The 24,781-nt window shown below is 36.2% G+C and overlaps 3 protein-coding genes across 9 annotated transcripts in view; 2 read left to right on the top strand and 1 right to left on the bottom strand.

The window, feature by feature from the left end:
• The first annotated feature begins 59 nt into the window (after positions 1-59).
• On the top strand, positions 60-8,443 carry LOC127933338 (fos-related antigen 2-like). Of its 3 annotated transcripts, none has more exons than XM_052530262.1 (5): positions 60-242; positions 583-675; positions 3,713-3,967; positions 4,257-4,364; positions 5,390-8,443. In XM_052530262.1, the coding sequence occupies exons 3-5, from the start codon at positions 3,728-3,730 to the stop codon at positions 5,933-5,935; spliced, it is 894 nt and encodes a 297-aa protein (XP_052386222.1). In that variant the 5' UTR covers positions 60-242; positions 583-675; positions 3,713-3,727; the 3' UTR covers positions 5,936-8,443. The 3 variants fall into 3 exon arrangements, with proteins under 3 accessions (XP_052386222.1, XP_052386220.1, XP_052386221.1); XM_052530260.1 differs by having other exon boundaries at positions 461-675; XM_052530261.1 differs by having other exon boundaries at positions 60-675.
• A 2,148-nt stretch (positions 8,444-10,591) lies between these two features.
• Positions 10,592-20,290, top strand: LOC128031682 (molybdenum cofactor biosynthesis protein 1). Of its 2 annotated transcripts, none has more exons than XM_052620018.1 (11): positions 10,592-10,847; positions 12,598-12,736; positions 13,194-13,361; positions 13,776-13,940; positions 14,562-14,623; positions 15,119-15,230; positions 16,242-16,354; positions 16,673-16,783; positions 16,904-17,024; positions 17,161-17,208; positions 18,247-20,290. In XM_052620018.1, the coding sequence occupies exons 1-11, from the start codon at positions 10,692-10,694 to the stop codon at positions 19,197-19,199; spliced, it is 2,148 nt and encodes a 715-aa protein (XP_052475978.1). In that variant the 5' UTR covers positions 10,592-10,691; the 3' UTR covers positions 19,200-20,290. The 2 variants fall into 2 exon arrangements, with proteins under 2 accessions (XP_052475978.1, XP_052475979.1); XM_052620019.1 differs by having other exon boundaries at positions 10,593-10,847; positions 17,161-17,223; positions 18,247-18,395.
• Positions 20,291-20,530: 240 nt separating this feature from the next.
• Positions 20,531-24,781, bottom strand: part of daam2 (dishevelled associated activator of morphogenesis 2) — a 142,845-nt gene continuing 138,594 nt past the window's right edge. For all 4 annotated transcript variants that reach the window (XM_052620012.1, XM_052620013.1, XM_052620014.1 and 1 more), the window contains one exon: positions 20,531-24,369. In XM_052620012.1, the coding sequence (XP_052475972.1) occupies positions 24,154-24,369 (216 nt within the window). In that variant the 3' untranslated portion in view covers positions 20,531-24,153. The remainder of the gene's footprint in view (positions 24,370-24,781) is intronic.

The following is a 24,781-nucleotide window of genomic DNA, read 5'->3' as shown; positions in this document are numbered from 1 at the left end:
GTGCGATTTATCAAGGCTGTGACGCGTAGACGCAGGTTGGCGTTGATAAGCGGAGCTACGAAGTAGAGTAGTGCCATTGAAGTGAGTCATCTAACGACGTGACCTGTAGAAGTAGCACTGAAGTTCACGTAGTCGCCGAAATCAGTTCATCAAAGTCCAGAGCGGTACACTCATCACAGCCGTGAGTCACTGCTATAGGGACAGGACTAAACCTACGAGAGCACAGAGTTCACTGAAGAAAAGTAGGTGCTTCACAGATTTTTTTTTTTCTTCTTCTTCTTAGAACATCTCAGTAGCGATTAATTTTAGGCATTAGATTTACACTGGAACATCTATTTATTGGACTGTTAAGAGAATTCAGAATTTGAGAGCGTTGACTTCTCCAGTTCTATAATATTACACAGATATGCCTGGATTTAACATGCTGACCATTAAGAAGTATTTTGGATTTCATTTTTAGATTAGGTAAAAGGCATCGCTTTGCTTGGAAGTGCTTTTTTGCCACTGAAGACACTCTGATCGTGTGGGAATTGATTATCAACCTTCTGAAATCTCCTCCTCTTTCCCTGGATCATGTACCAGGATTACATCGGGACATACGACACGTCCTCCCGCGGAAGCAGCAGCTCACCGGCGCACCCGGACACCAGCCCCATTCCCGCCTCGAACTACCAGGTATCCTACTGATGTGCTTGAGTGTCCTTATGCTGATAACACTTTACATACCATCTTTACACTCCTCTGGTTTGCATAAATAGTCCTACCATGTTATCGTAAATAATTCCAGGTAAACAGGTAACGATATGCATTTATCCACAGCATATTCTCTCCACACACTTTAGATCACAGTGCTCATACAACATTACGCATACTAAACTACATACTTTGTTACAAAAAAACAACAACAACAAAGGCAATATGCAATTAGAAGCAGCTCCGCTAACTAATAACACATTAGCACATTTTAATGTCAAAAGCCTACACATTAAACAGTAAAAAGTGACCAAACTTTCTATACATCGAGGACTGGCAGTCAGAGTCATTGGCTGTCTTTTTCATGATGTATGCATGTTTTTAATGTGTGCTACATTTTATATAACATTTTTTTTCTGAATTGCTAGGTTTCAAAATAAGTTAATCGTTTCTGATCATTATTTTCAAAAGAAAGTGCACGAAGGACGCATAGCTATACTGTAGCTTTTGTGCATCTCCGCGAAATCCTATCAGAGGAAACCGTCTCTCTCTCTAATAAATGATTCCCAGATGTGATTTTTTCCCCCCGTCTTGCAGTCTGTCATTTTATTAAGATAGTGCACATGTTGGCACTCATAACATTATGTTTCCGTGGAATAAGGCATGTCGTCAGATAAGGGTAGCAGTGGCGTGGGTGGTGTGCGTAATGTGAAATAAACCCATGGAGAGTGAGTACGTAGTGGCCAAAGGATGCGACACTTCCGGAACTTATTGCACTTTACTAACCTTCAGAACATGTTTCATCTGTTTATCTGAAAATGTAAAAAAAAAAAAAAAAGTAGTAGTAGTTAAACTGTTTAGGGTGGATAAAATTAAGCCAATTTTTATATCGAGTATCCTAAATGGACTTTTAAAAAAATGGGACCAGTGAGACTTGTTGCCTACCTAAATGAAGACGTTTTAAGCAGTTATTTAAAAGCACTAACTAGAACTGGCTGATATGATAAATAAAATTAAATTGCAATTAAATTGGCTAGTTAAACAAGTAGGTATACTTCAGCATGTTCTTAATACATATGAGTAATGGAGATTATATAGGATGCATCTTTCTGCATGGAGAAGTAAAAGCCCACAGACTCTCAAAATGGAAAGAAAATCAGTGAAAAAAACATCAACTCAAACTTTGTTTGATTCTTGTATAAAGCTTGTCATAAATAATGTTAATCACAGTTGTAATATGGCCTATAAAATATCATAATTATCTGTCTGTTTTACCAGGAGTATTAAAATGCATTAATATATAATGTTTCAAGTAAAGTTTTATTAGCAGGTCTGCTTCACTTATAACTTTTATGCAATTTTGTGTGAATTTTCCTATTTTGATCTCAGTGCAATGAATGGGAGCTTGTGCACGGGTCAGTCTGGCAACTTTTCCCCCAGACTCTGGTGTTTTAATCACATCTGGTATGTTTAACAGCCCCTGTCAGAAATTCTCGAGCATCATCGTCTGGTAGGATTGCTACTAAACCCATGGAATAAACTGCCCCCTTTCGATTCCAGTCTGTGTTGTTTTGACTCCTTTGGGGGAAAATCAAGTGAAGGGGGAAATTCGGGTACATTTCAGGAGAAACTAGCGCAACGCGCTCATTTCGCAACACATGATGATGATCACAGAATGATTCAGTAACATGTTTACATGTTGACCTTCCCCGGCGCTTGTGATGGATTCAATGCGAAACAAACGCGACAGGTCCAGGACGTAAGCGGAGTCTTTCGCATTACTTAGAGACCACGCTGAAGAAACACTATACCTTTGGTTTATAGCCTACTTCTTTCTTTTTCCTTTTTTTTTTTTTTTTACAGAGTAATGATGGCTGTTATCGTTTTAAATAACACCGCGCTTCCCGTAATTCATTCCCACTGTGGTAAACACAAGCCAGTTTCCCGTTAAAATCCCACCAGGAATGTGTTAATGTACTGGAATTTGGATGGAATGTGCTGGCAGGGGATCCCAGTTCAGTTTCCCGGATGACTAGAATAAATAGCAGTCTTATAACGTGATTCAGCATTTGTCTGACTACATATGTGAAATAAAAACATATAAAATACATAAATATATATAATTTGGGTACAGGCAGTGTGTTTTGCAATTAGACATGTACAGAATAGGTACATTGTACAAAAAAAAAAAAATGGTAACACTTTATTTTAAGGTGTTCTTTTTACATGTTACGTGTACTTACTATTATAATATCAATTAATTATGCATAATTACATGCAAGTAACCCTAAGCCAAACCCTAAAACGATCCCATAATTATATATTATGTACATGTAGTTAATTAATATTACTCAGTATTTAAATGTATAATTACACTTTAACAAGGACACCATAAAATAAAACAATTATTGTCTTATTTGATGTAGTAGTTAAAAACCTAATATAAAGTGGGAGTGCAGTATTAATTATTGTTAAATAGCAAATCAAATAGTTGAGAATTTTATTATAACATTAACAAATGTCAATAATAAATACATTTTATTAAAATCAGCATTTTATTTCAGTCATCTTATAAACAATGCACTTGTTATAAGTCATATTCACTTCTTATAAGGCACAGGACGTTTCAGAAAACAAAAATCTGTTGTATACCCACACCGCGGTGAATCTGTTGCCCATTGCATCACAGAGGCTATTATCTAACCTTGGTCGGCTTCTGTCAGGGAGGGTTGTGGGCTTTCCCATGATTCACTCTGTGTGTGTCACCCTGTCGCTCTGGGGGTCAAGCAGTCAAGAGGGCGCAGAGCGAGGTAGCACGTGGAATGATTCATTAATCTGTGATGAACGAATTTGTAAAACAACTAAAAAGTGTTTGGCTGGGGGACTGCAGTAACAAGGACTAAAAATTAATCATACCATTTTTTACGTACAATGGAAGTCAAAATTCTAATCCAGTTTCTTCATAAATTCTTCAAAACACTTCAATCTCTCAATACTTTTTTTCCCTTTTTTTTCACAGAAGTACAGAGTAGACATGCCTGGATCTAGCAGTGCCTTTATTCCAACAATAAATGCCATAACGACCAGTCAGGACCTGCAGTGGATGGTTCAGCCCACAGTAATCACATCCATGTCTAATCCATATTCCCGGCCTCACCCGTACGGCCTTTCTGTGTCTAGTGGCCCGAACCTCCTCGGCCACACAGCCCTCACACGGCCCGGGGTCATCCGGTCCGTCGGTGACACACGTGGGCGACGCAAGCGGGACGAGCAGGTTAGTGTTAACGGTTTTCTTCTTTGAAGCACAGAAACAAAATCAAACCAACAAAACCAGTTTTAACGTACAGTGCAAAAAAAAAAAAAACACATCTGCTGAATTTTTGAATAATATTTTTTTTTGAGCTGCATTATACAGAACTTTGCAAGAGTAATATTATTATTTTCTTTTGTATTGAAGCAGCTTCACAGTAATTAGTAAAATATTTTTTTTTTTAAGAACGATTTCTCACAAAAAACTGCAAACGTTTAATTGTGCAAGTGCTAACTCTTCCTGTTGTGTGCAGCTCACCCCAGAGGAAGAAGAAAAACGGAGAGTTAGACGAGAAAGAAACAAACTAGCCGCAGCAAAATGTCGGAACCGCAGAAGAGAACTGACCGAGATGCTGCAAGGGGTGAGTTTTCTACTAATGTAAAAAAAGAAAGAAAAGAAAAAAAAATCCTCTAAAACTACCAACACAATGGATCGCATATAAACACCTCGGATGAAATGTCCACAACTATCTCAAGACTTAATTTCATACAATTCTTAGTGGTTAAAAGCTGAAAAGACCCTAAAAAGACAGGTTTTACAGCCACAGAAGACCAGTGTTGTCTGGCAGACATGGGAATGCCCCGAGTCCCAGACAATTCTGGCTGTAATTGAACTACTTAGCTTTATAATAGCATCTCTCAGGCTGTCAGACCTGAAACATGAGAGAGGAATGTGCTACAGGGAGTTGGAGGGAAGCAAACGTCTGATATTGTTCGAAGAGGAAACCACAGCTAACCATCAAACCCCCCACACTGCTATCTTCCCTCTTCCCTTCCCCCCATTTCTCCGCTTCATTCATCACCAAATAAGGAACTGTATCTTTTGTGACGATAACTACACCCTTTCTTCCAATGTACTGTTTCTTTCTTTGTAAATTAAGCATTTGTATTGCTTTTAGTTTCCTTCTTCCTCATAGCCATATGGATGAGTCAAAGACACAGTGTACCTATGGCTGTCAAGCCACATTGTTACAGTATGTCAGTGTTTTAACCTTCTGGAGGCTTTGGCAGTTGTTTCATAATATTTGGTGCTGTTTTAAGTGTTCTGTTTAGCAAAGAAACATGGGGAAAGTTATTTGGGAAAAACTTGCTTGTGTTTATGGAAGGATGTGTTTTTTATAAGTCATCAAACCCATCATATAGGCTTACATTAAAGACCAGAATATCATCTAGAAATTCTGGGGGTGGGATCTTTTGACAAAGACCACCCAGATCACTTAACAACACCCTGACAGCCACCTTGTTAAACATGTTAAAATACTCCAATGTTGAATCAACAATTACCAGTATAATAATGACTACTGTAAATCATTTCACAGTCCAAATGAATATCAGAGGAAATGCAGCATGATCATCCATTGTTTTGTTTTTTCTTTTTCCATTCAAGGAGACAGAGAAGTTAGAGGAGGAGAAGGCTGACCTGCAGAAAGAAATCGAGACCCTGCAGAAGGAAAAGGACAAGTTGGAGTTCATGTTGGTGGCCCACAACCCCGTGTGCAAACTGCCCCCTGAGGAACGCCATCAGAGCTCGCACTCCCAGCAGTGTGCGCCCCTCCCTCTGACCATGCGCTCCAACCTGGGTCCCCGGCGACCGATGAATACCCTCAACCCAGTGGTGGTTAAACAAGAGCCTTTGGAAGAAGACGACGACGATGAGGAAGAAGGAAAAACCCAGCATTCAGTCATCAAGCCCATCTGTCTAGGTGGCTTGTTTTGTTCTGACGGAGACAGCCTCAACACCCCTGTGGTGGCTGCTTCCACCCCGGTGTCCACCTCGAGTAACCCAAGCCTCATCTTCACCTACCCCAGCATGCTTGAGCCCGAGAGTCCTTCGCCCTCGTCGGAGTCCTGCTCCAAAGCCCACCGCCGCAGCAGTAGCAGCGGCGACCAATCCTCAGATTCCCTAAATTCTCCCACCCTGTTGGCGCTTTGAAGGAAACGTTCTTTACCATCCTCGTGGATCTCCAGAGCACCCTCCGCTGCGATTTGAGTGAGGACTTCACCTCAGCAAAGCTGAGAACCCTCAAGGGCTAATTTGCTCATTTGATTTAAGCGTTTCAGAAGAGAGTTTTTGTTGTCATCGTTGAAATGTATGTGCAAATTCCACTCGCTGTTTCAGCTACAAATAGTGCTGAGTTTCTGGAATGAAGACGAAAAAAGCGGGAGTACAGATTTCATCTTTCATCTTTAGCAAGACTCAGTGCGACTTGCAGTCGGCTGCCTGTACAGAAGAGCAAGATATTTCCTGTCTGTCTCGCAAAACTGAATTCTTGATAGGTACAAAATAAGATATTGGACACTACGGTAGATCGCTGCCCTCAAAACATCATCTTTGTATTTGTGACGTCTGATTATTGTCTCTTTGTATTTTATGTCCTGCTGTTTATAATATTAAGGGTTCACTGGATGAGCCTCACTGCTGAGTGTCGAAAGAACCATCTTGTATAATAAAATGCTGACCTTTGATGATATTTTGTATATGCGGCGCAAGCACTAAGATAATTTGCCAAATTTACATAGCTTTTGTTTTGTAAAGCAAATAAATAAACAAACAAACAAACAAACACTTTCTAGCATCAGCGGATCTACTGTCAGGGATTGTGTCAGTGAGCCATAAGCATTACTAGAAGCAATTGCACAGAGAACACATTATAACATGAGGGAAACTCTAGCCATATTAGGCTCTGCCTCTTACCCTGACATGGCAATACCGCTTTTGTATTGGCGCACACTGTGGTTTTCAAACAATAATAATAATAATAAAAAAAGATTACTTTTATAATATGTACTTTTATGTCTTGATTGGCCCTTTTTTCAGGGTACAGTTTAAACTGAATCATATATCAGCCATATGAGCACTTCTCCCTGAAACACTGGCTGGCTTTTTTTGCCACACTTGGGAACAGATGCTCTTTGTCAGCAACCTTACAATCAAGTAAAACGCCATTCTTTACAGTGATGGATTAAACAGGGAACGCGAAATGATTTTGAACATTTGATGCAGAAGGTGAGTGTGGTGTGACACTGACACTGATCAGACGCTGAAGAAAAGACACACGTTGCAATATTTCTTGAAAAAAAAAAACATTCCTTGGAAAAGAAGATTGAACTTCAGAGAGATCTCAAGGTTACTGTTGCTACAGTCAGATTATAACTGAGGGGTATGTGAGTATTTTGTTGTACAGGATGCAGCAAACTGAAACAAAACAAATCAAATGTGGCTTCTGTTTGAAGGACTTTGTTGCTTTATTTATGTCAGCAACTTTCAAGGATCTAGGAGATAATTTCAGTGTTTGTTAAATGGAGTATGAGAGATTATAGTTGCGAAAACCAATTTAATACCCAAAAAAAGAAAAAAAAGACAATGTTTAAGGACTGCGTGCTGTAAACTGTTCTCTGTTGGTCTTTGAAACCTGTGTGATTTGAGCAAGCCATCTGTACAGCTTTCTGCACATGTCCTGCTTATTGGTGTGTATTCTCTCTCTCTCTCTCTCTCTCTCTCTCTCTCTCTCTCTCTCTCTCTCTCTCTCTCTCTCTCTCTCTCTCACTCTCTCACTATCTCTTTATTGCTTTAACTGTTGAAAGACAGAAAACAACCTACAAAAACAGCAATATGTAAGGCAGTGTTGTTCCTTTGATAATACATTTAAATTTATTATTATGATAATAAAACCATTTCCAAAGTGGTATTTTTGGATAGTCGTATTTTGCTGTGCACAGTGTTTTGCGTATGTTGGATATCTCATTGTTACAATGTGGTGCTTCTGTGTTTCTTTGAGTCAATCACAAGATGGTCGAATGCACCTGCAGTTATCCATTCATCTACACAGTTTCTGCACGTAATCAAAGATGCAGATATATACATCCTAATTTTGGCCTGTGAACCTAAATCTGTCATTTACCTTTGATAGGCATCTTTGCTTTGTCCATCTGACAGTAATGACAATGTAAGACATCAAGAATACTTGCTTTGTAAAATACGTAAAATATTTCATAAATCTAGAAGCACTGGGTGGTGTAGAGGAAAACAAATAAGCATGTACAGACTCACATGTACTCTATTTTAAATACAATACTTCCTGCTCATGGTTCAACAGTGCTTCTGCTGTAGTTCTGGTTATCAAACTGCACTTTATGTAAAAACTAATATTTAAATTTGTATATCAGGATGCTAATTTGGCCATAAAAAATCAGGGTTTGTTACTCAATATTCATTTCAAATGTCAAAACTGATGTTTTGGTTAAAGGTGCATTCATTATCTTGCATTACTATGGATGGATGACCCATTGTCTCATTTCACCGAATCAAATTTAAAAAAGAGTCAATTTTAAAACATTCATGGCTGTTTTGCGGTTGTGTATTGAGCTTTAGGCCAAATTCATATGTCTGTGTGGAAATCTTTTTATTTTGAAATAAATATTTCAAATTAAAATTCTGAAATGTGTACATGCATATTATTTTGGATATATCACAGCATTTATGTCTAAAATAACGAGAAAAAAAAGAGAAAACAATATATATAAACAGAATATCAATTGAATATAATATTAATAAAAATTAAGACATTACATTTTGTATATTAGTTAAGACATATTTGCACAGCAATAAGTTATGTTAGGTCAGTCAATAATTTATTCTATACAACCATAAACAAATTATAACTATATACTCCCTTTCAAGGTTTTATTTATTTATTTATTTTGCAACATCCACATTTTTACAAGATGCCACTTTAGATTAGGTTTCATCTTTTATAATGATTTAACAATAATAAAATAAAATAAATAAAACTCCTACATTCCTAGATTAAAAATATGTTAAAAGTGTGTTGCTCCATCATTTCAACAATTACATATTACAGTGTTTCCTTTAGTGGATGTGAACTGCTTGATATTTGTTTTTATCTATTTTACATAATAAAGTAAAACAGCCTACCCTTATGAAACAAAAATATATTGCAGTATATTGGAAAATATCATGTATTATATTAGGCATATATTCTTATATATATTTATTTTTTTCCAATATATTGCAATATATTGAAAGCGGCAATCATTTGTATATTTTGCAATATATTATATAATATATGTGTCATCAATATATTATTAAATGTATTCAAATATATAAAATATTAGAAATTAAAAGGGAAAATAATATATTACAATATATCACAATATATTTTAAGAAATATATTGGTAAATATATTTTCCTTTCGTTAGGGTAATGCTGTTTTGGGGAAAATGTAACTCTCTGTCAATGCAATTAAAAAGTCCCTTGCTTCAGTTATTTTTCTATATTTCTTATTTACTAATAATCCCACTTTCAAGGACAAAAAAATGGTAATATTTGAAATGGATAATAGTCGACAGGCAAAAATGGCACACGTATTGTGCTGATAGAGTTATACTGCCACCATGTGTTTAAAGAGTGCTACCAGGGCATTATTTACATTTTCTATTTTCAAATCTTTTCTATTTTCAAAAGCAACACAATTAAGTTGTTTATAGTATGTACAAGTGAAATTATATCAAATTATAATTAACATGAAAGGTACTATCAATGTAAGAAATACAATTCAAAATATGATATATCTTATATTTCTTATAAAAACAATAATAATCCTCAAGAATTAATGCACAAATTATTTTATTTTTTTATCAAATGGATATCAAATGGATATGTCACCTTTATTTATGTAGCGCTTTAAACAAAATGCATTGCGTCAAAGCAACTGAACAACATTCATTAGGAAAACAGTGTCTCAATAATGCAAAATGATAGTTAAAGGCAGTTCATCATTGAATTCAGTGATGTCATCTCTGTTCAGTTTAAATAGTGTATGTGCATTTATTTGCAATCAAGTCAACGATATCGCTGTAGATGAAGTGACCTCAACTAAGCAAGCCAGAGGCCACAGCGGCAAGGAACCGAAACTCCATCGGTGACAGAATGGAGAAAAACCTTGGGAGAAACCAGGCTCAGTTTTTTCTAATATCTTCAATTAGACCCTACTTGACGCTTGATGTGCAGTCTATGGTTAAAGGTGTAGGCTGGTAAATAAAGGATTTCAGGTTCTAACTCTTCAGGATCACTGTGTTGGTTAGTTGACAAAGTGACATGACATACAGCCAAGTATGGTCACACATAGGCTACTCAGAATCTGTGCTCTGCATTTAACTCATCCAAAGTGCATTTGTGTGTGTATATATATATATATGTATGTATGTATACATATGCACTTTGTATTTTTTTTTTTTTCTTTATGTAGCCTACTGTAAATATCATCAACTCCAAATTATTTACTTTACCATATTTCGGTCAGGTCGGACATTAAATAAATAGTGACTTATTCATTTCAGCTGTATGTGTATAACAGTCCAAGTTCGAACTCCAAATTTGCTCTCACAGGAAAAGATGAGTGACTTCAGAGGACTGTGAAATCATTAACAGCACGTTAAAACGGATGTTTATCAGAACCAAAGTCCCTTGTCGTATTTTTGTAGTTTGTAGTTCACATTCATGAAACTATATTGCCCAGAATTCTTGTAGATGCTCCTTGACGTTGATTGGCTGCGCAAAGACACCCCCCCTTGTCAATGTTCCAGGCGAACTGCATGTCAAGTTTAAGACCGCCGCTAGCAAACGAAGATTATGCCCACATTTCAACACAGACATTTTTGCTTCGACGATGGCGTTAAACTGCAGCACATTTAGCCGCCTTATTTTAGTAGCACAGGCCGCGGCTGAGGCCTGCACAAAGCGGGCTGTTCACCTGACATGTGGGAGATATCGAGTGTGTCGATGGTATTCGGGTGTCACTCATGAAGAAAACAGAGTGGAACAGGTGTGTGTTTTCTTACATCTTTTACACATACATTTACACCTGCCACTGTTGCACAGGTACGAGATCATGAAACACTTTAAAGTCACGTGATGGCAGTAATTGTAGGCTAATACACGTAGTTTTAGTGCAGAAACATATCGAATTTTAAGTGGATAATGTTTTCGTGAGGGGATATGCTTTGAATAAATTAAAGCGCGATTTATTTGGTTTATGTATATGGTAATCATTCTGTATCAGTTCATTACTGTGTACGAACTAGCCCTCAAATTAAAAATAATTATATTTGACATTAATGCATTTATATATATATATATATATATATATATATATATATATATATATATATATATATATATATATAACTTTTTTAAATGTATTATTATGGTAAAGCTCTGGTATATAAGTGAGGCATACACATGATTTCATTTATGCTTCATGCTAGAGGAACTGAACGTAACTGATTTAAAGTGTGACAAATTATAAATGATTCTTTCTTTACAACTGTTTGGTCATAAGACTCTCACTAATGTACCAAACCAGACAAATCAGTAATGGATGTCATGTCACTCTGTATAACACAAGAAGCTGTTGTCCAATTCCCTTTATTCTGTAGTCTTTGCCGTTGTGCATGTTTAATGTTAAAAGTCTCATTTTGAATGGGCTTTCACAATACCTGGACAATAGCCTACACACACAATGTCACACAATCTGCTCATTTTATTGGCCTTGTATGTTTTAATATGACTGTGAATAAAAACTATTTTGTTCTGCTGATTTGTCATTACGGGTTCCATTGGGTAGGGAGATACATCCCAGTTTTCCGAGGACAGTCCTTGTTTTTGGTGTCCTGTCCAGTTTTGTGCGGCTGTTCAGTCTGTATTTCACCCAGTGTGATAGTCCCGTCTAGGGATATGCCGGTATCAAAGTTTCCTGTTGCTCTTAATTGCCAATGCTTTTATCATGGTAATTGGTATTATCACGGTATTGAAATTTAGTTTTAAAAAAGTGCTGAAAATATTGTATAATATAATAGGTTAAATTAACTTTTTTCTAATAACAAAAATAACTGAACATTTCAATAAAATAAAACAATAAAGAAAAAATATATATAGTTAAAAGTTTTGCACAGAATAAAGTGCAAAAGAACTATAAAGACCCATAGGTATCGCTTTACAATCTCATTAGTTAACCATTAACAGTCACAATAGCTACATTTGCTACAGAAGTTATTCATTAAAAAAAAAAAAAAAAAAAAAAAAAAAATACAAGTCATAGTTATGTTCGCTCATTAAATAATCCAGTTGCAACCTTACATTTTAACAACGTGTTGTTAACTATTTGCAACAGTTAGTATTTTTTTTATAGTGTGATTTTTGGTGAATTGTAGGCCTATTAATAAAATAGGGTAAGTAAGATGATCCTTGTAATTAATAATTTTGATATTAATATATGGAACCCACAACAGTTAAAAACAAAAACATGCCTTTTTTGTCAATAATCAAAAGTGAGATTTCAATTATTATATTTTGACCACTGAACTAGGAAATGTAATCATGTTTGATTAAATGTTTGGTACTTCGCTTTAAGTGATAAATGGACAGCAAATAACATTGAAATTATTATTATTTTTTTTTTTTTTTGCGCTGATCTGGAAAAACAGTCAGATTTGTGACTCAAAACCATAACATGATCCGAACAGTGAGTTTTTTGTTTGTCATCCCTATCATGTTATATTTGTTGTTATCTGCAGGTCGGAGAGCTGGTGGTTCCAGGTAGTCACAGGCGTATCCTGAAAGATGTCCTGCCTTTCTCAGCGTTCCTTATGGACTCCTTTGGACGCAGGCATAATTACCTTCGCATTTCTCTCACTGAGAAATGTAACCTCCGCTGTAAGTCTCTCACATACTGTATGCTTTGTAAAATGAAATGGGCTTCTCGTGTCAGTTACCACTGACTTGATGGGCAGTACTACTAGTACAAATGAAGCTCTACTAATAAGTGTAATAAAAGTTATTCCTGATTAGTAATACAAATATCCTACTATAATAATGGTTTTATTAACTGCAGCAATAAGCCACAAGAGGTTGTACATAGTACAGTGAGTTTATGATGGGTAAGGGGTATTCATGGGTAGAACCAGTGTAACACAATCTTAAATAGTTTTAACATCAAAACACCTTTTCCTGATGAACATTAGTTTGATCCAAAGGTTAATATTAATAATAATAAAAAACTGAATAAAATTGTATATGCATTCTTCTTTTACTCTTTTTATCTCATTGTTAAAGGCATGACAAGAATTTATAATCAATAATGGTTTTTAATGAAATGTCTTCTATTTCTCAGGTCAGTACTGTATGCCACAGGAGGGGGTTATGCTCACCCCTCGCTCTCAGCTCCTAACAGCAGAGGAGTTGTTGACGTTAGCCAGACTCTTTGTACGAGAGGGGGTTAACAAGATACGACTGACTGGGGGAGAACCTCTCATTCGCCCAGATGTTCTGCATATAATAGGTAACTTCAGCTTTTGTTAGTTTTGTAAATGCTTGTTACTTTGTATCATAACATAGTAGTGATCTAAACCTCTCAAAATCTACATCTTATGTTGCATTTCGCCATATCTGCAATTATGAAATGATAGTCAGTTCATACTATTAATGCACGGTGGGTATTTTAACTCGGAGACTAAGGGTAAAACCAATTTTTCTGAAGTCAATTCATTTCAACGCACATGCCATTTCAAGTCATTGTAACAGTGAGACTAGCACTGATAATAATTTTATTGGTCACTGATCATGTGCTGAATGTTTCTGACTTTATGGCTAATATTCTGCATAACAAGCATGAAAAAACATTGTTACTGTCAGAAACCCTAATTAAACTTTGAAGATTTTGAAAAGCTCTCTTTTTTTCCTTTCTTTCTGAAAGCCGAACTGAGGAAGTTGGAGGGTCTTAAGACCATTGCAGTCACTACAAATGGGATGAATTTGACCCGACTGTTGCCCAGTCTAAAGACAGCTGGAGTGGATCTACTCAACATCAGTCTAGACACTCTGGTACCTGCCAAATTTGAGTTCATCACTAGACGAAAAGGTACAGGATGCTGTTGATCTCCAGTACACAGAAAACAGACAGAAAGCATGAGGGGTCATGAACAAAGAAATTCAGACTCTGAATGTTTTGACTCACAAAGGTAGCAGCAGAACATGGAGAAAGTGTATGAAGCCGTTTAATAGTTGAGCTCAAAAAAAAAATAAAAAAATAAAAAAAAATTCACAAAGGGATTATGAAAATGTACAGTTGAAGTTAGGATTACTAAATGTAATTGTTTCTTAATCTTTTTTTTATTATTAATTTGAGTCATGTCACATTATTTGGTAAAAACTTTTAGTTAAATTAACATGGTATAATCTGATGTTGTCCATTGAGACTTTTTTCAGGGTTTTGAGAGGTAGATGATCATTTATCCGTTCATCTATTAACTTGTAATGCCAAGTTTTAAAGCTGTATAATCTACTTTTTGTTGTTTATTCAGCTTATTTACACAAAACAGCCATTGGAGAAGTGGTAATTAAACGCCATTGTTTTAATTCATGGTTTCAGCTCTCAAAAACTATTTCGGTTTGGTAGAAAAGTTTTGAGTTGACAAATTTTGGTGTCACTACCTAAATTATACACTTTTTAGTTGATTCTTTATATTGGTACCACTTGCAGGGTTTCATAAAGTGACGGAAGGCATTGAAAAGGCCATTGAAATGGGCTACAATCCAGTCAAGGTAATGTACTTGCCTCAAAATATTTAAATAGATAGTCTTATCCCCTTTGATGTAAAAAATGGTTAATGTCAATGAAGGATATAGCGTTAAAGATTTCGGTTGCACTTTATTTTACAGTACGTGTACTAACATGTACTTATAGTGTACTTACAGTGTATTTATCTAAGAAAGTTCTGGTAACACAAGGTAAATACAATGGGGTAGGGTTAGGTTTAGGGGTAGGTTCAGGTTTAGTACCTAGTTATTACATAGTAATTGTAATTATTATAATAAGTACATAGTATGTACATGGGGAACAGGACTGTAAAATAAAGTGCTACCAAGATTTCAGTTAACAAAAGTACTCTGAAAGTGTCATCTTAAAACCATTTATTACCATCCTCTAGCAACACCTAAAACACTTGTCATTAATATTCATAAATTGTCTTTTTGCATTGAACCTTGGGTAACCTCAGTTATTCGTTCATTGTGGTAAAGTTTTGTCTCTCTTCAAAGGTGAACTGTGTGGTCATGAGAGGTTTGAATGAAGACGAGTTGATTGACTTTGTGTCACTGACAGAGAAGAAACCATTGGATGTGAGATTCATTGAGTACATGCCTTTTGATGGTAAGTTTGTTATCTAAAGTCAAAGAAAGAAAACTACATGAACATTTGTTAGCCCATCTTACCGGTTTGTAGTAAATTGGCACTGTTGTAAAGGCTGCATTTTCTGCCCTAGTTCTCTAATCGTATTAGTAGTGCGGATTATTTTATTTCCAGGTCAGTGAGACTTGGTGTATCTCAAGATTTATATTCATAACACATGTGACACAGTCCACATTCTGTTGGTGTTTTTGGTGAATGACCACCAAAGTCGTATCCTTTCATTACTAAACATGTTTAACAGCAATGTGTAGAAACAAGTTTCAACTCCATTTACTGGATAACAGTGACTATGAATTTGATTAGAGACAAATTCAATAGATTTATTTTGGAGCAGGTTTAATCAAATCTTCCCCTGGAGGGCCAGTGCACTGCAGTGAGTTTAGCTCCGACCCTGATCAAACCCCTCAGGTGTGTTTGATCAGGGTTGGAGCTAAACTTTGCAGTGCACTGGCCCTCCAGGGCAAGATTTGAATAACCCTGCTCCAGAGCCATTTTGCAGTAACTGATATGTTGTCCCTGCTATCGGTGTTTGGCATGGGGGCCAGTACTACATCACTCACTCCAGTAACTGATTAAATACTTGGATTAATGGAGTCGTTTGTGTGGTATACGATCAGTGACTCATCTAACCTCAACTCACCTAAATCAAAGTGAAACTGAATGACTAAGGGAAAAAAAAATTACATAATGAAACATAGAATCCATCTAAAACAATGCAAATATATGCACTATTGTGTTTTTTATTGCACTTTTCTTGGTAAAGTTTAGAGAGATTGAGATTAGCACTTTTCTTTCATGTGTTATACTCGTAGTGATTTTTCAATCTCGTCAAACGGGATGCCTTTTCAAGATTTCTTTTTTTTTTTTTATCTTGTTAATTATCTGATATTTAATCCATGTTTGGAAAAAAATTTCTGCATACAAGAAAGTAAAGCAGCTGACTGTACCTTTGCACATTGGCTGTCTCTATAGGGAACAGATGGAACTTCAAGATGATGGTGAGCTATCAGGAGATGTTGGACTCTATAAAGCAAAAATGGCCCAATCTGGAGCCTGTGCCTGGAGAGGAAACGGATACAGCCAAGGTCAGCACAGCTCCAAACTGCTAAATAAATCATTGGCCATTAATCATTCTCCGTATTAAATTGTCATTGCAGCTCATTTTTTATTTTCTCTTTAGAGGGTCGATCATCATCAGGTTTTTGCTATGTTACTGTGCAGTATTTATTTATTTATTGGTCTTTTTGACTTTTTTGTAATTATTCATACTCATGTTATTAATAGAGGATTTAATAAAACACACATTTTGTAATCTTGGTAAGACTATAGAATCATATCAGTGGATAAACCCTCATCGTGTGTGTGTGTGTGTGTGTGTGTGTTTCTGTGTTGTCTGTTTACAGGCGTTTAGAGTTCCAGGATTTCGAGGCCAGCTGGGCTTCATTACCTCCATGTCAGAACATTTCTGTGGCTCCTGTAATCGCCTGCGCATCACGGCTGATGGCAACCTTAAGGTAAATGTTGCGTGTGTGTGTGTGTGTGTGTCTGTTTGTGTGTGATATTCCTTATGCTGATGTCTAAATTGTTTTGGTTTATTTTTTTTACATAATGTGTCTGTGTTGGCACACCATCAGGTTTGTTTGTTCGGAAATTCAGAGGTGTCTTTGAGGGATTTTCTGCGCTCTGGAGCAACTGAGGAGGAACTACTGCACATCATAGGGACAGCAGTTGGGAGGAAGAAGAAACAGCATGCAGGTAAAAACAAACATACTCTTGATACATCACATTAATTAAACGCATCAATTAAAATTTAGTAATCAACATTCAGGTCATGTCTTATTCATAATTTATTTACTTTATTTAAACTGAATATAACTTTGTTTTTCTGCAGGGATGTTCAATATATCTCAGATGAAGAACAGGCCAATGATCCTCATTGGTGGGTGATGTGGCTGTACGTAATACACTTACCATCTCACTCGTTATATCATCTGTGGGGTGTTGAATATCTCATTATTTTCTGGGATTAGACAATGTTTTTGTTTTTGGTACCTTGACCAAAGCTTTTCATATTCTGTGCAGGGATTAGTAATTTGCACTGCAGAAATTGTACAATTTTCAAATTAAAACTGCATAAATAATGTGGAGATAAATGTTTGAAAAATATTTTGAATATTGAAATATGAAAAGAGATATTTGGACTTTCCAAATGCATTGTATTTGGCTACTATGCAGTGAAACTGTGCACTCTTAAGGTGCGCCATTTTTATTTTATTTTTCAAAGTAAGATAATGTCAGTTCCACACTGTTAAAAGAAAACTTAAAATATTATTCGAGATGATATATCGCACACCCTATCTACAAGCACCTTTTGTCATTATATAGTTGCAATCAGAGATATTCAGCCCTCTCACCTCAAAAGTAAGTACAGTGATGTCGATGAATGTTAGTGACAAGAAATGACAAAAAAAAGGGTTGGAGCTAAACTCTGCAGTGCACTGGCCCTCCAGGGCAAGATTTGAATAGCCCTGTTGTATACCTTCATGGGTGGGGTTTATATATGCATAAATTCTGAAACAAATCAAGGATCATTATCGAGTTCCCAAAGGCTTAATTCCTTTGGGTAAAACTCCACAAAAACTGTCATAAGAAAGCTTTAAAAAAAAAAAAGATATATATATATATGTATTTTATAGGGGTTGAATAATTGTGATGTGGTTATCTTAACAAAATATCCTGTCACATAAAAATACTACATGCATTTTTTGTTGATTTTATGTATCACTCAACTCATAAAAGAAGTTATCCAAAGCAGAATCTTGCTCTTTGCTATCCTTGTTAATGGATAAATCCTTAAAATCTTTAGGGGTTTGGATATTTCTGATTGCAACTGTTATACATTCACCAGATTACCAGCTGTGGAGGATTCACCTTTAGAAAATATTGTTTTGTTGAATGTGTGTGTCGTTGTTTACAGGTTTAAACTGCAGCTGGCTGCTGTCAGTACCTCTGTTTGGAGTCAGTCAGAGGCAGCCTCTTCCTTTGATCCACGCCATGGATTCAGCAGCCACTGCTACAACTCACTCACTTACAAAATACATAAAACACTTTCACGGAAAAGCTAATCAGGACTACACAACAACTTTTGTTATTGATGCACATGGTTTGACTCCTCTTTGTAAAAAGCATAATCGACCAAGGTTTCGTGCCTTAAAACCCCCCAAAGCTTTAACCGTTGATACGCACATTTTGGACTGGGGGTCTCAGCCACTACAGTTACAATCCAAAACATTTCCTCCCATCCTCAGTGCACTACTGTCAACAACCAAATTTAGAGATTCAACTCTGCAGTTTGCACGGTACTGCCACAGCAAAACCCCTGAATGTGGGTTTGATTTCAAAATACCCCATACAGATGCACAGTCCTCCAGCTTTGATGGAACCTCTGAACAGTTGACCCACACTGATGCACAGGGTAAAGCCTCCATGGTCAATGTGGGCAGTAAGGCTGTAACTAGTCGCACAGCCATGGCTTGTGGCAAGGTCATCCTTGGCCCAAAAGCTTTTAATTTGGTGCGTGCCAATCAGCTTGCCAAGGGCGATGCTCTAGCGGTAGCACAGCTAGCGGGCATCATGGGTGCCAAGCAGACCTCATCTCTCATTCCGCTCTGCCACCCGCTTCCTCTTGACCACGCCTCTGTTACCATAGAGCTGCTCCAGGAAGAACATGCCGTCATCGTCAAAGCAACCTGCCAAACCACGGGCCGTACAGGAGTGGAGATGGAGGCCCTGACCGCTGTTGCGGTGGCCACGCTAACTCTCTATGACATGTGCAAGTCAGTCAGTCATGACATTGTTATTACGGACTTAAAGTTGCTCAGCAAGACGGGTGGACAGAAAGGTGATTTTTATCGCTCACCTGATTCCTAAAGAATGCATAAACTGCAGGCTTAATCTCACCTGTTTGAATGTAGCTACAGTTTTCAATTCTTCTCTCTAGAATGACATCAGTTTTCTTTAACAAAATGTGCCTTCAGATGCCTCTAGCTAATCTACTTATTATAATTGTGTAACTATTCCTGTGTCCATGTTCAGCATGAAATGTGATTTAAGTAAGGTTAATTTACCTGACATACAAAGAGTATTTTATTTTGTTCTAGATTTATTTTGATAATGATAATGCAGCTGATTGAAAAGTGTTTCATAAGGTTGTCACCTGTTTGCAGGTCAAAACCCGGCAACAAGCATTTTGGCACTTCTGGTTCTATCATCCCGTCTTATAAAAAGCCTGAAAATAATATATAATAATTACAGAAGCTCAAAATATTTTCAAGTTTTATTATACAATATAAAATAAATCATTACATCCTTAGGATTTCTAAAGCTTTTTCTTGTCTTGAAAAATTGTATTATTTTGTTATTAATGGTATTTAGAGCTTGCCGATTGTATTTAGATTTTCAAAAAGTTGTGTGAAGATTATTGTGATGATGAAAGAATCATAAACCTTTGTTCACTGGCCTCCAAAAATATCATCACTACAGCACTCTATTCAAAAGGCTTGTGTTGAAAACTCTCACTTAGCCTATACACTGTGACAGTCTTATCTTATAAAACAAAATCCAATTTTATTAAGATTACATTGCCTCTGTTTTTGTATAGCCTCTTTCACGTAACACGAGGAGAACTAATTCATTACAGTATTTGTTCGAGTAGTTTTATGAACTAACATTCGGTTTGTGTTTTATGATCGAGGCGATATGTTTAATAAAATAAAATGTTTTTCATATCGTTCATGTAAAATAGGTTTTCAAAAAACGTTTTTGAAATTGAATATTTGCATGATGTCCTGCTACAAAAGTACTGTAAATTCAGCCTCTGACTCGTCTGAACAAACGAGATAAATTATACCTTCATTTTTATTTTCATTTTATTCATAAAATTGAAATCACTGAATCTGAACATTTGTCAGAATGCTGTTTATGATCATTTTCTAATAAAAATTTATGTTTACAATGTGTAATATCATATGCTCCATGTCTTATCTTGCAGTAGTTTGGATAATATAACTGATTGGTAACTGAAATATTCTGTGACCAGAAGAAGGCAGTGTTGCACCGTGAGAAACAACAGCTGTGAGAACTGCCATTGGAAAATGGATGACTGTTTGCCTAGGATATTCATAGTACAACATTGGACATGTGTGTGATTTAAGAGCCAGCTGTACTGAAGTGTAACCCAAAGTAAAAGGTTTACGCAGATGTCAGTGAAACAAGTTTATTTTTACCCTACAAAATGTCACATGGAAAGGGGGTCAGGTGGAGGGGTTAAGAGTCAGACCATAAACCAACAAATATATATTTAAACCAAAGGCTTGTCATTCTCATACAAACAATCTGACAAATATCAGTCACAATATAGCATTTCTTTCATGATGTGTATACATATGAAATATAGCAAACTAAGCAAGGCAAATAAATAGAGCTTCAATTTACAGGGGAAAAATGTCACCATTCCTCAAACTTCAGTTTCATCTTTTCTCTTTTTTTTTTTTTTCAAATGACTATGATGGTGTACAAAATAATTTTAGAACTATACATTATTATGTGAGGCCCTTGTCGAATCAACCTTTAAAATGGGGCACTTGGCATAAATACAACCTGTCAAAATCATCGGTGGAGCATTCTATGAACACATACAAAGTGTCATGCGTTTCATGTCACAGATAATAATACACCAACATTATCAGAGAACCACACCTGTGCACTACTTCAGCCAACAGGGAAAACATCAAGTGCAATTGGACCAAGCAGAAAAAGGAGGCAAAACATTATTTTTCAAAAATATATAAAATATAAAAGCAAGTGATTACATTTAGGCAGTTGGCATGGTGTTTTCAGATGCAGTCTTATATATAATGTACCAAAGATAATCAATTTTCTTTACCATTCATATTACAGCTCATATCTATATAAATCTATATTCAATCCACAATAATCAAAGAGCTGAAAAGGACAGGTTTATAAAACAATGGGACACAGATTATTGGGTAAATTTACACCTTATCTATGTAGGCCTGATCTCTTAACTAAAAATATATACTTTCTTTCTTTCTTTTTAGCCTTTGGCTGCTCAGTTTTGTAATACAGGAAAAAGTCTGACCTACAAAGAAAACAAAAAGTGCATCAAGCAACTAGCTACATATTTTCCTTTCTGTTTTGGACAATCAATGACGAAATATACATAAAATACAAATAATAATACTGACGATTTTTTATACTTTGTGTAACTTTAAAGGCAGAACACCAAAGCTGTGTAATAATGTTAACAATGTAACTTCTAGCGACTTGCAGTACCACTCTTCTCATGACAAGAATGACAAAAATGTAAAGGAAATGAAAATAAATAGCCCAAAACATCTCAATTTTAATTTGCAAGGGGCAACTTGCATTTTATATATGTGTATATATATATATATATATATATTTTTTTTTTTTATATATATATTTAAATATGTAAGTTCTGTACTGAATGTAGTATTATAAAAATAGTTTAACAAAGTGTATGTCTTTACTTCTGTTAGGTCATATTCATTTGGTGCACAAAGAACAGTTCATTATGCAAATCCCCATTCCTAATTCTGCATGTTCTCCAATTAAGCAGCACAAGATTAGGACTTTGGCATAAAGTCTAATAAGAGCCTCTATGAGGAATCATTGGTAAGTGCAATCAAACTAACTGCAGATATATTTTTTTTTTAAATGCTCAGATTTAAATGTGCAATAATTGTATTTTTTTTAATGTCCCAGACAACACAATCTGGTCAAACCTGGAACTAACTGTCTGTTGTGCAGAAATACTAACTTGTTATAAGCAATCTCAAGCCTAAGAAAATTGACTTAATATAGATAGGACTGCAATTACTATTTTTGGTATATATATATATATATATATATATATATATATATATATATATATATATATAGATAGATATATATATATACACATTACAAAAAATTACACATCAGCTGATGCAAGTGAGAAGGGAGAGAAAGGCTGCACTGGCCTGTTGTTTTGGCACTTGTAAGCTTAGTGTTAAAACTTGCTTATTTTTTGGACTGTTAATAAATTACCTTACTGGCACAAAGAAATATGGATATACCAGAAGCCCAGGCAGCAACACAGTGTTGGCCCGGATCCGGCTGGCGTGAAATCCATGCAGACCAGATATGGGCCGGCTCTCTCACAGACACCCTACTTGTGTATTAAGCAGGGTCAGAAGGGGGCAGAGCTGTACTCACAAAAATTAACCATTCGCACCATGTGTGTCCATATTAATTCTTAAAAGATAAACACAATCATCTCATACAGAACTCCCACTGTGACCCCATGTGGACAGAAGAAACTGCATTCATACGCATGAAAGTGCATTCATCATTATTATTATTTTTTTTATTATTGGTTCAATCCATAATCACCATCTCACTGGACTCTACATTCCCTTTCAGATGTTTGCACTTGTTGCCTTCATATCTGTGTCTATATCCATACCAGAGGCCTCTCATCTTTCCTGTCTCTAACACCATTTTCTCTGCACCACCATGCCAACTACATGGTCATTGTATGTACCTCTGCATCCTTTGTCCTAACTACAGCTACTTAATATACATGTTATTTAAAAATGATGAACAAAATATTAGAAAACCAAAGAGGATTACATAATTTTGACCATGAGAACAAAGTCTAAAATTCAGTAGATCTCTCTACAAACTTTTTTCAGACCTGGGTACCTAGCGTTTCTTGATATACACATTAAGATGGAAAGATCGTTAGATAGCAAGACTATTTGTTCTATTATAATTAAGAATTTAGAATTTGTTCTATTATAATCAAGTCCAAAAGGTTCAATATGTTAGCCTGAAGAAGTAAAGAAGACACATGATAGTACTTCCTGACAGATAACTGCTTCTTTAAACAAACTTTCATGGTCTCTTCCTTCCTAGAAAGCTACTTCAGGGAATTTGGATAAAGAGTGCAGTTGTGTATGACAGATGAGACAATTTGTTATATGAAGTATAACAATACAACGGGTTCATTAATTTCTGCCATTAAATACACTCTATTTTTAGACTTCGGGTTTTCATATTCCCTTTATCTCTTAGTGAAAGTGCTCTTGTCTCTCATCAATATCTCCCTACAGGAGGTAGTCCTCGGAATGCCGTTAATGTGTAGAGGCACTTGGGCAAGGAGTATCACAACCTGTAAGGCTGCATCCACAGTGTCATATTTCCTGTGTGGTAAGTCCAACATCCAGGATTTAACAATATTTTCTTTTCCCCCTTCAGTTCCAAGTTTAGAAAGCACCATCTGCATCTTTTAAATTGAAAAGCACAGTTGGATCCGAAGACTAGAGGTACCAGATTTCCAAAAAAGGGACAAGTTTCTCAATCTCCTAAAATTAGAGCATGGAAATGGGTGGCCGAGAAAGGACAACCATAGGGATAGCCATATGAATGGACTCAGATGATGTCCACATCTTATGACTTATTGTGAGACTTTGCAGCACCAGACTGGAACTCAGGTTGTGCATTTCACCACAAAGAAAAAAAAAAAAAAAAAAAAAAAAACATTAATAGATCAGTATGAGTGACTGTACATATCGAGAAGGAGGAACAAGCAGAAACAAGTAGAGAGAGACTGCAGGGCATCCTTCACATCTGCAGATAAACAGACTATCTTACAGTGAGCCTGTCTATCTTTGAGCTTGTCAGTTATTACTGGTCTGAGCAAAAGGGAAATTAGCGGGCAGTGTATGGCATTTCAAGAGAGTTCCCTGTCAGTCTGAATACAAAAAGCTCGATCTCCTTTCGACTGTATTCACTGAGGTCAATAGTTCACCTTGGTGACTGGTCTTTCACGCCCTCCACCATCCACCAGTTGGTTGACAGAGCGCTTTCGGTTGCGTTTAAGTTTAGAGTCCTTGTCGAAGACTTCACCTGAGCGAAGCGCTGATACGAGATCATCAAACTCCCCCACCTCCTCTGACACACTGCCTCCGGTAGTTTTCTTTGCTCTTCTCTCTCGTTCCCGCTGGTCCTTTAGCTGGGATAGATAAATGAACAGAGATTTACATTTAAAATTAAATTAAATTCATGCATTTAGCAGACGCTTTTATCCAAAGCGACTTAGAGTGCATTCAGGCTATCAATTTTTACCTATCATGTGTTCCCGGGGAATCGAACCCCCAACTTTGTGCTGGCTTGCTAACGCAACGCTCTACCAGTTGAGCTACAGGAACACTACATTTAAAATAGCCATGATCATACAGGGTAACAAATGATATTACATTTTTACACAATTCATGAAACAATTAACCATTTTCTCACACAACTATAAAAACAATTTCAAAACCACACAGCAACTTGTAAAAATTTTAGACTTCCAGGTCAAAATCAAATATTTCTGTCATCAGAATCTTATCTTTGGCCTCAGATGACACGCAAATCTGTCAAAT

This window comes from Carassius gibelio, chromosome A17 (genome assembly GCF_023724105.1).
Source record: "Carassius gibelio isolate Cgi1373 ecotype wild population from Czech Republic chromosome A17, carGib1.2-hapl.c, whole genome shotgun sequence".
In the NCBI taxonomy this organism is placed as follows: Eukaryota; Metazoa; Chordata; class Actinopteri; order Cypriniformes; family Cyprinidae; genus Carassius; species Carassius gibelio.
Note: the sequence above shows the minus strand (reverse complement) of the source record. Positions and strands in the feature narration are given on the sequence as shown.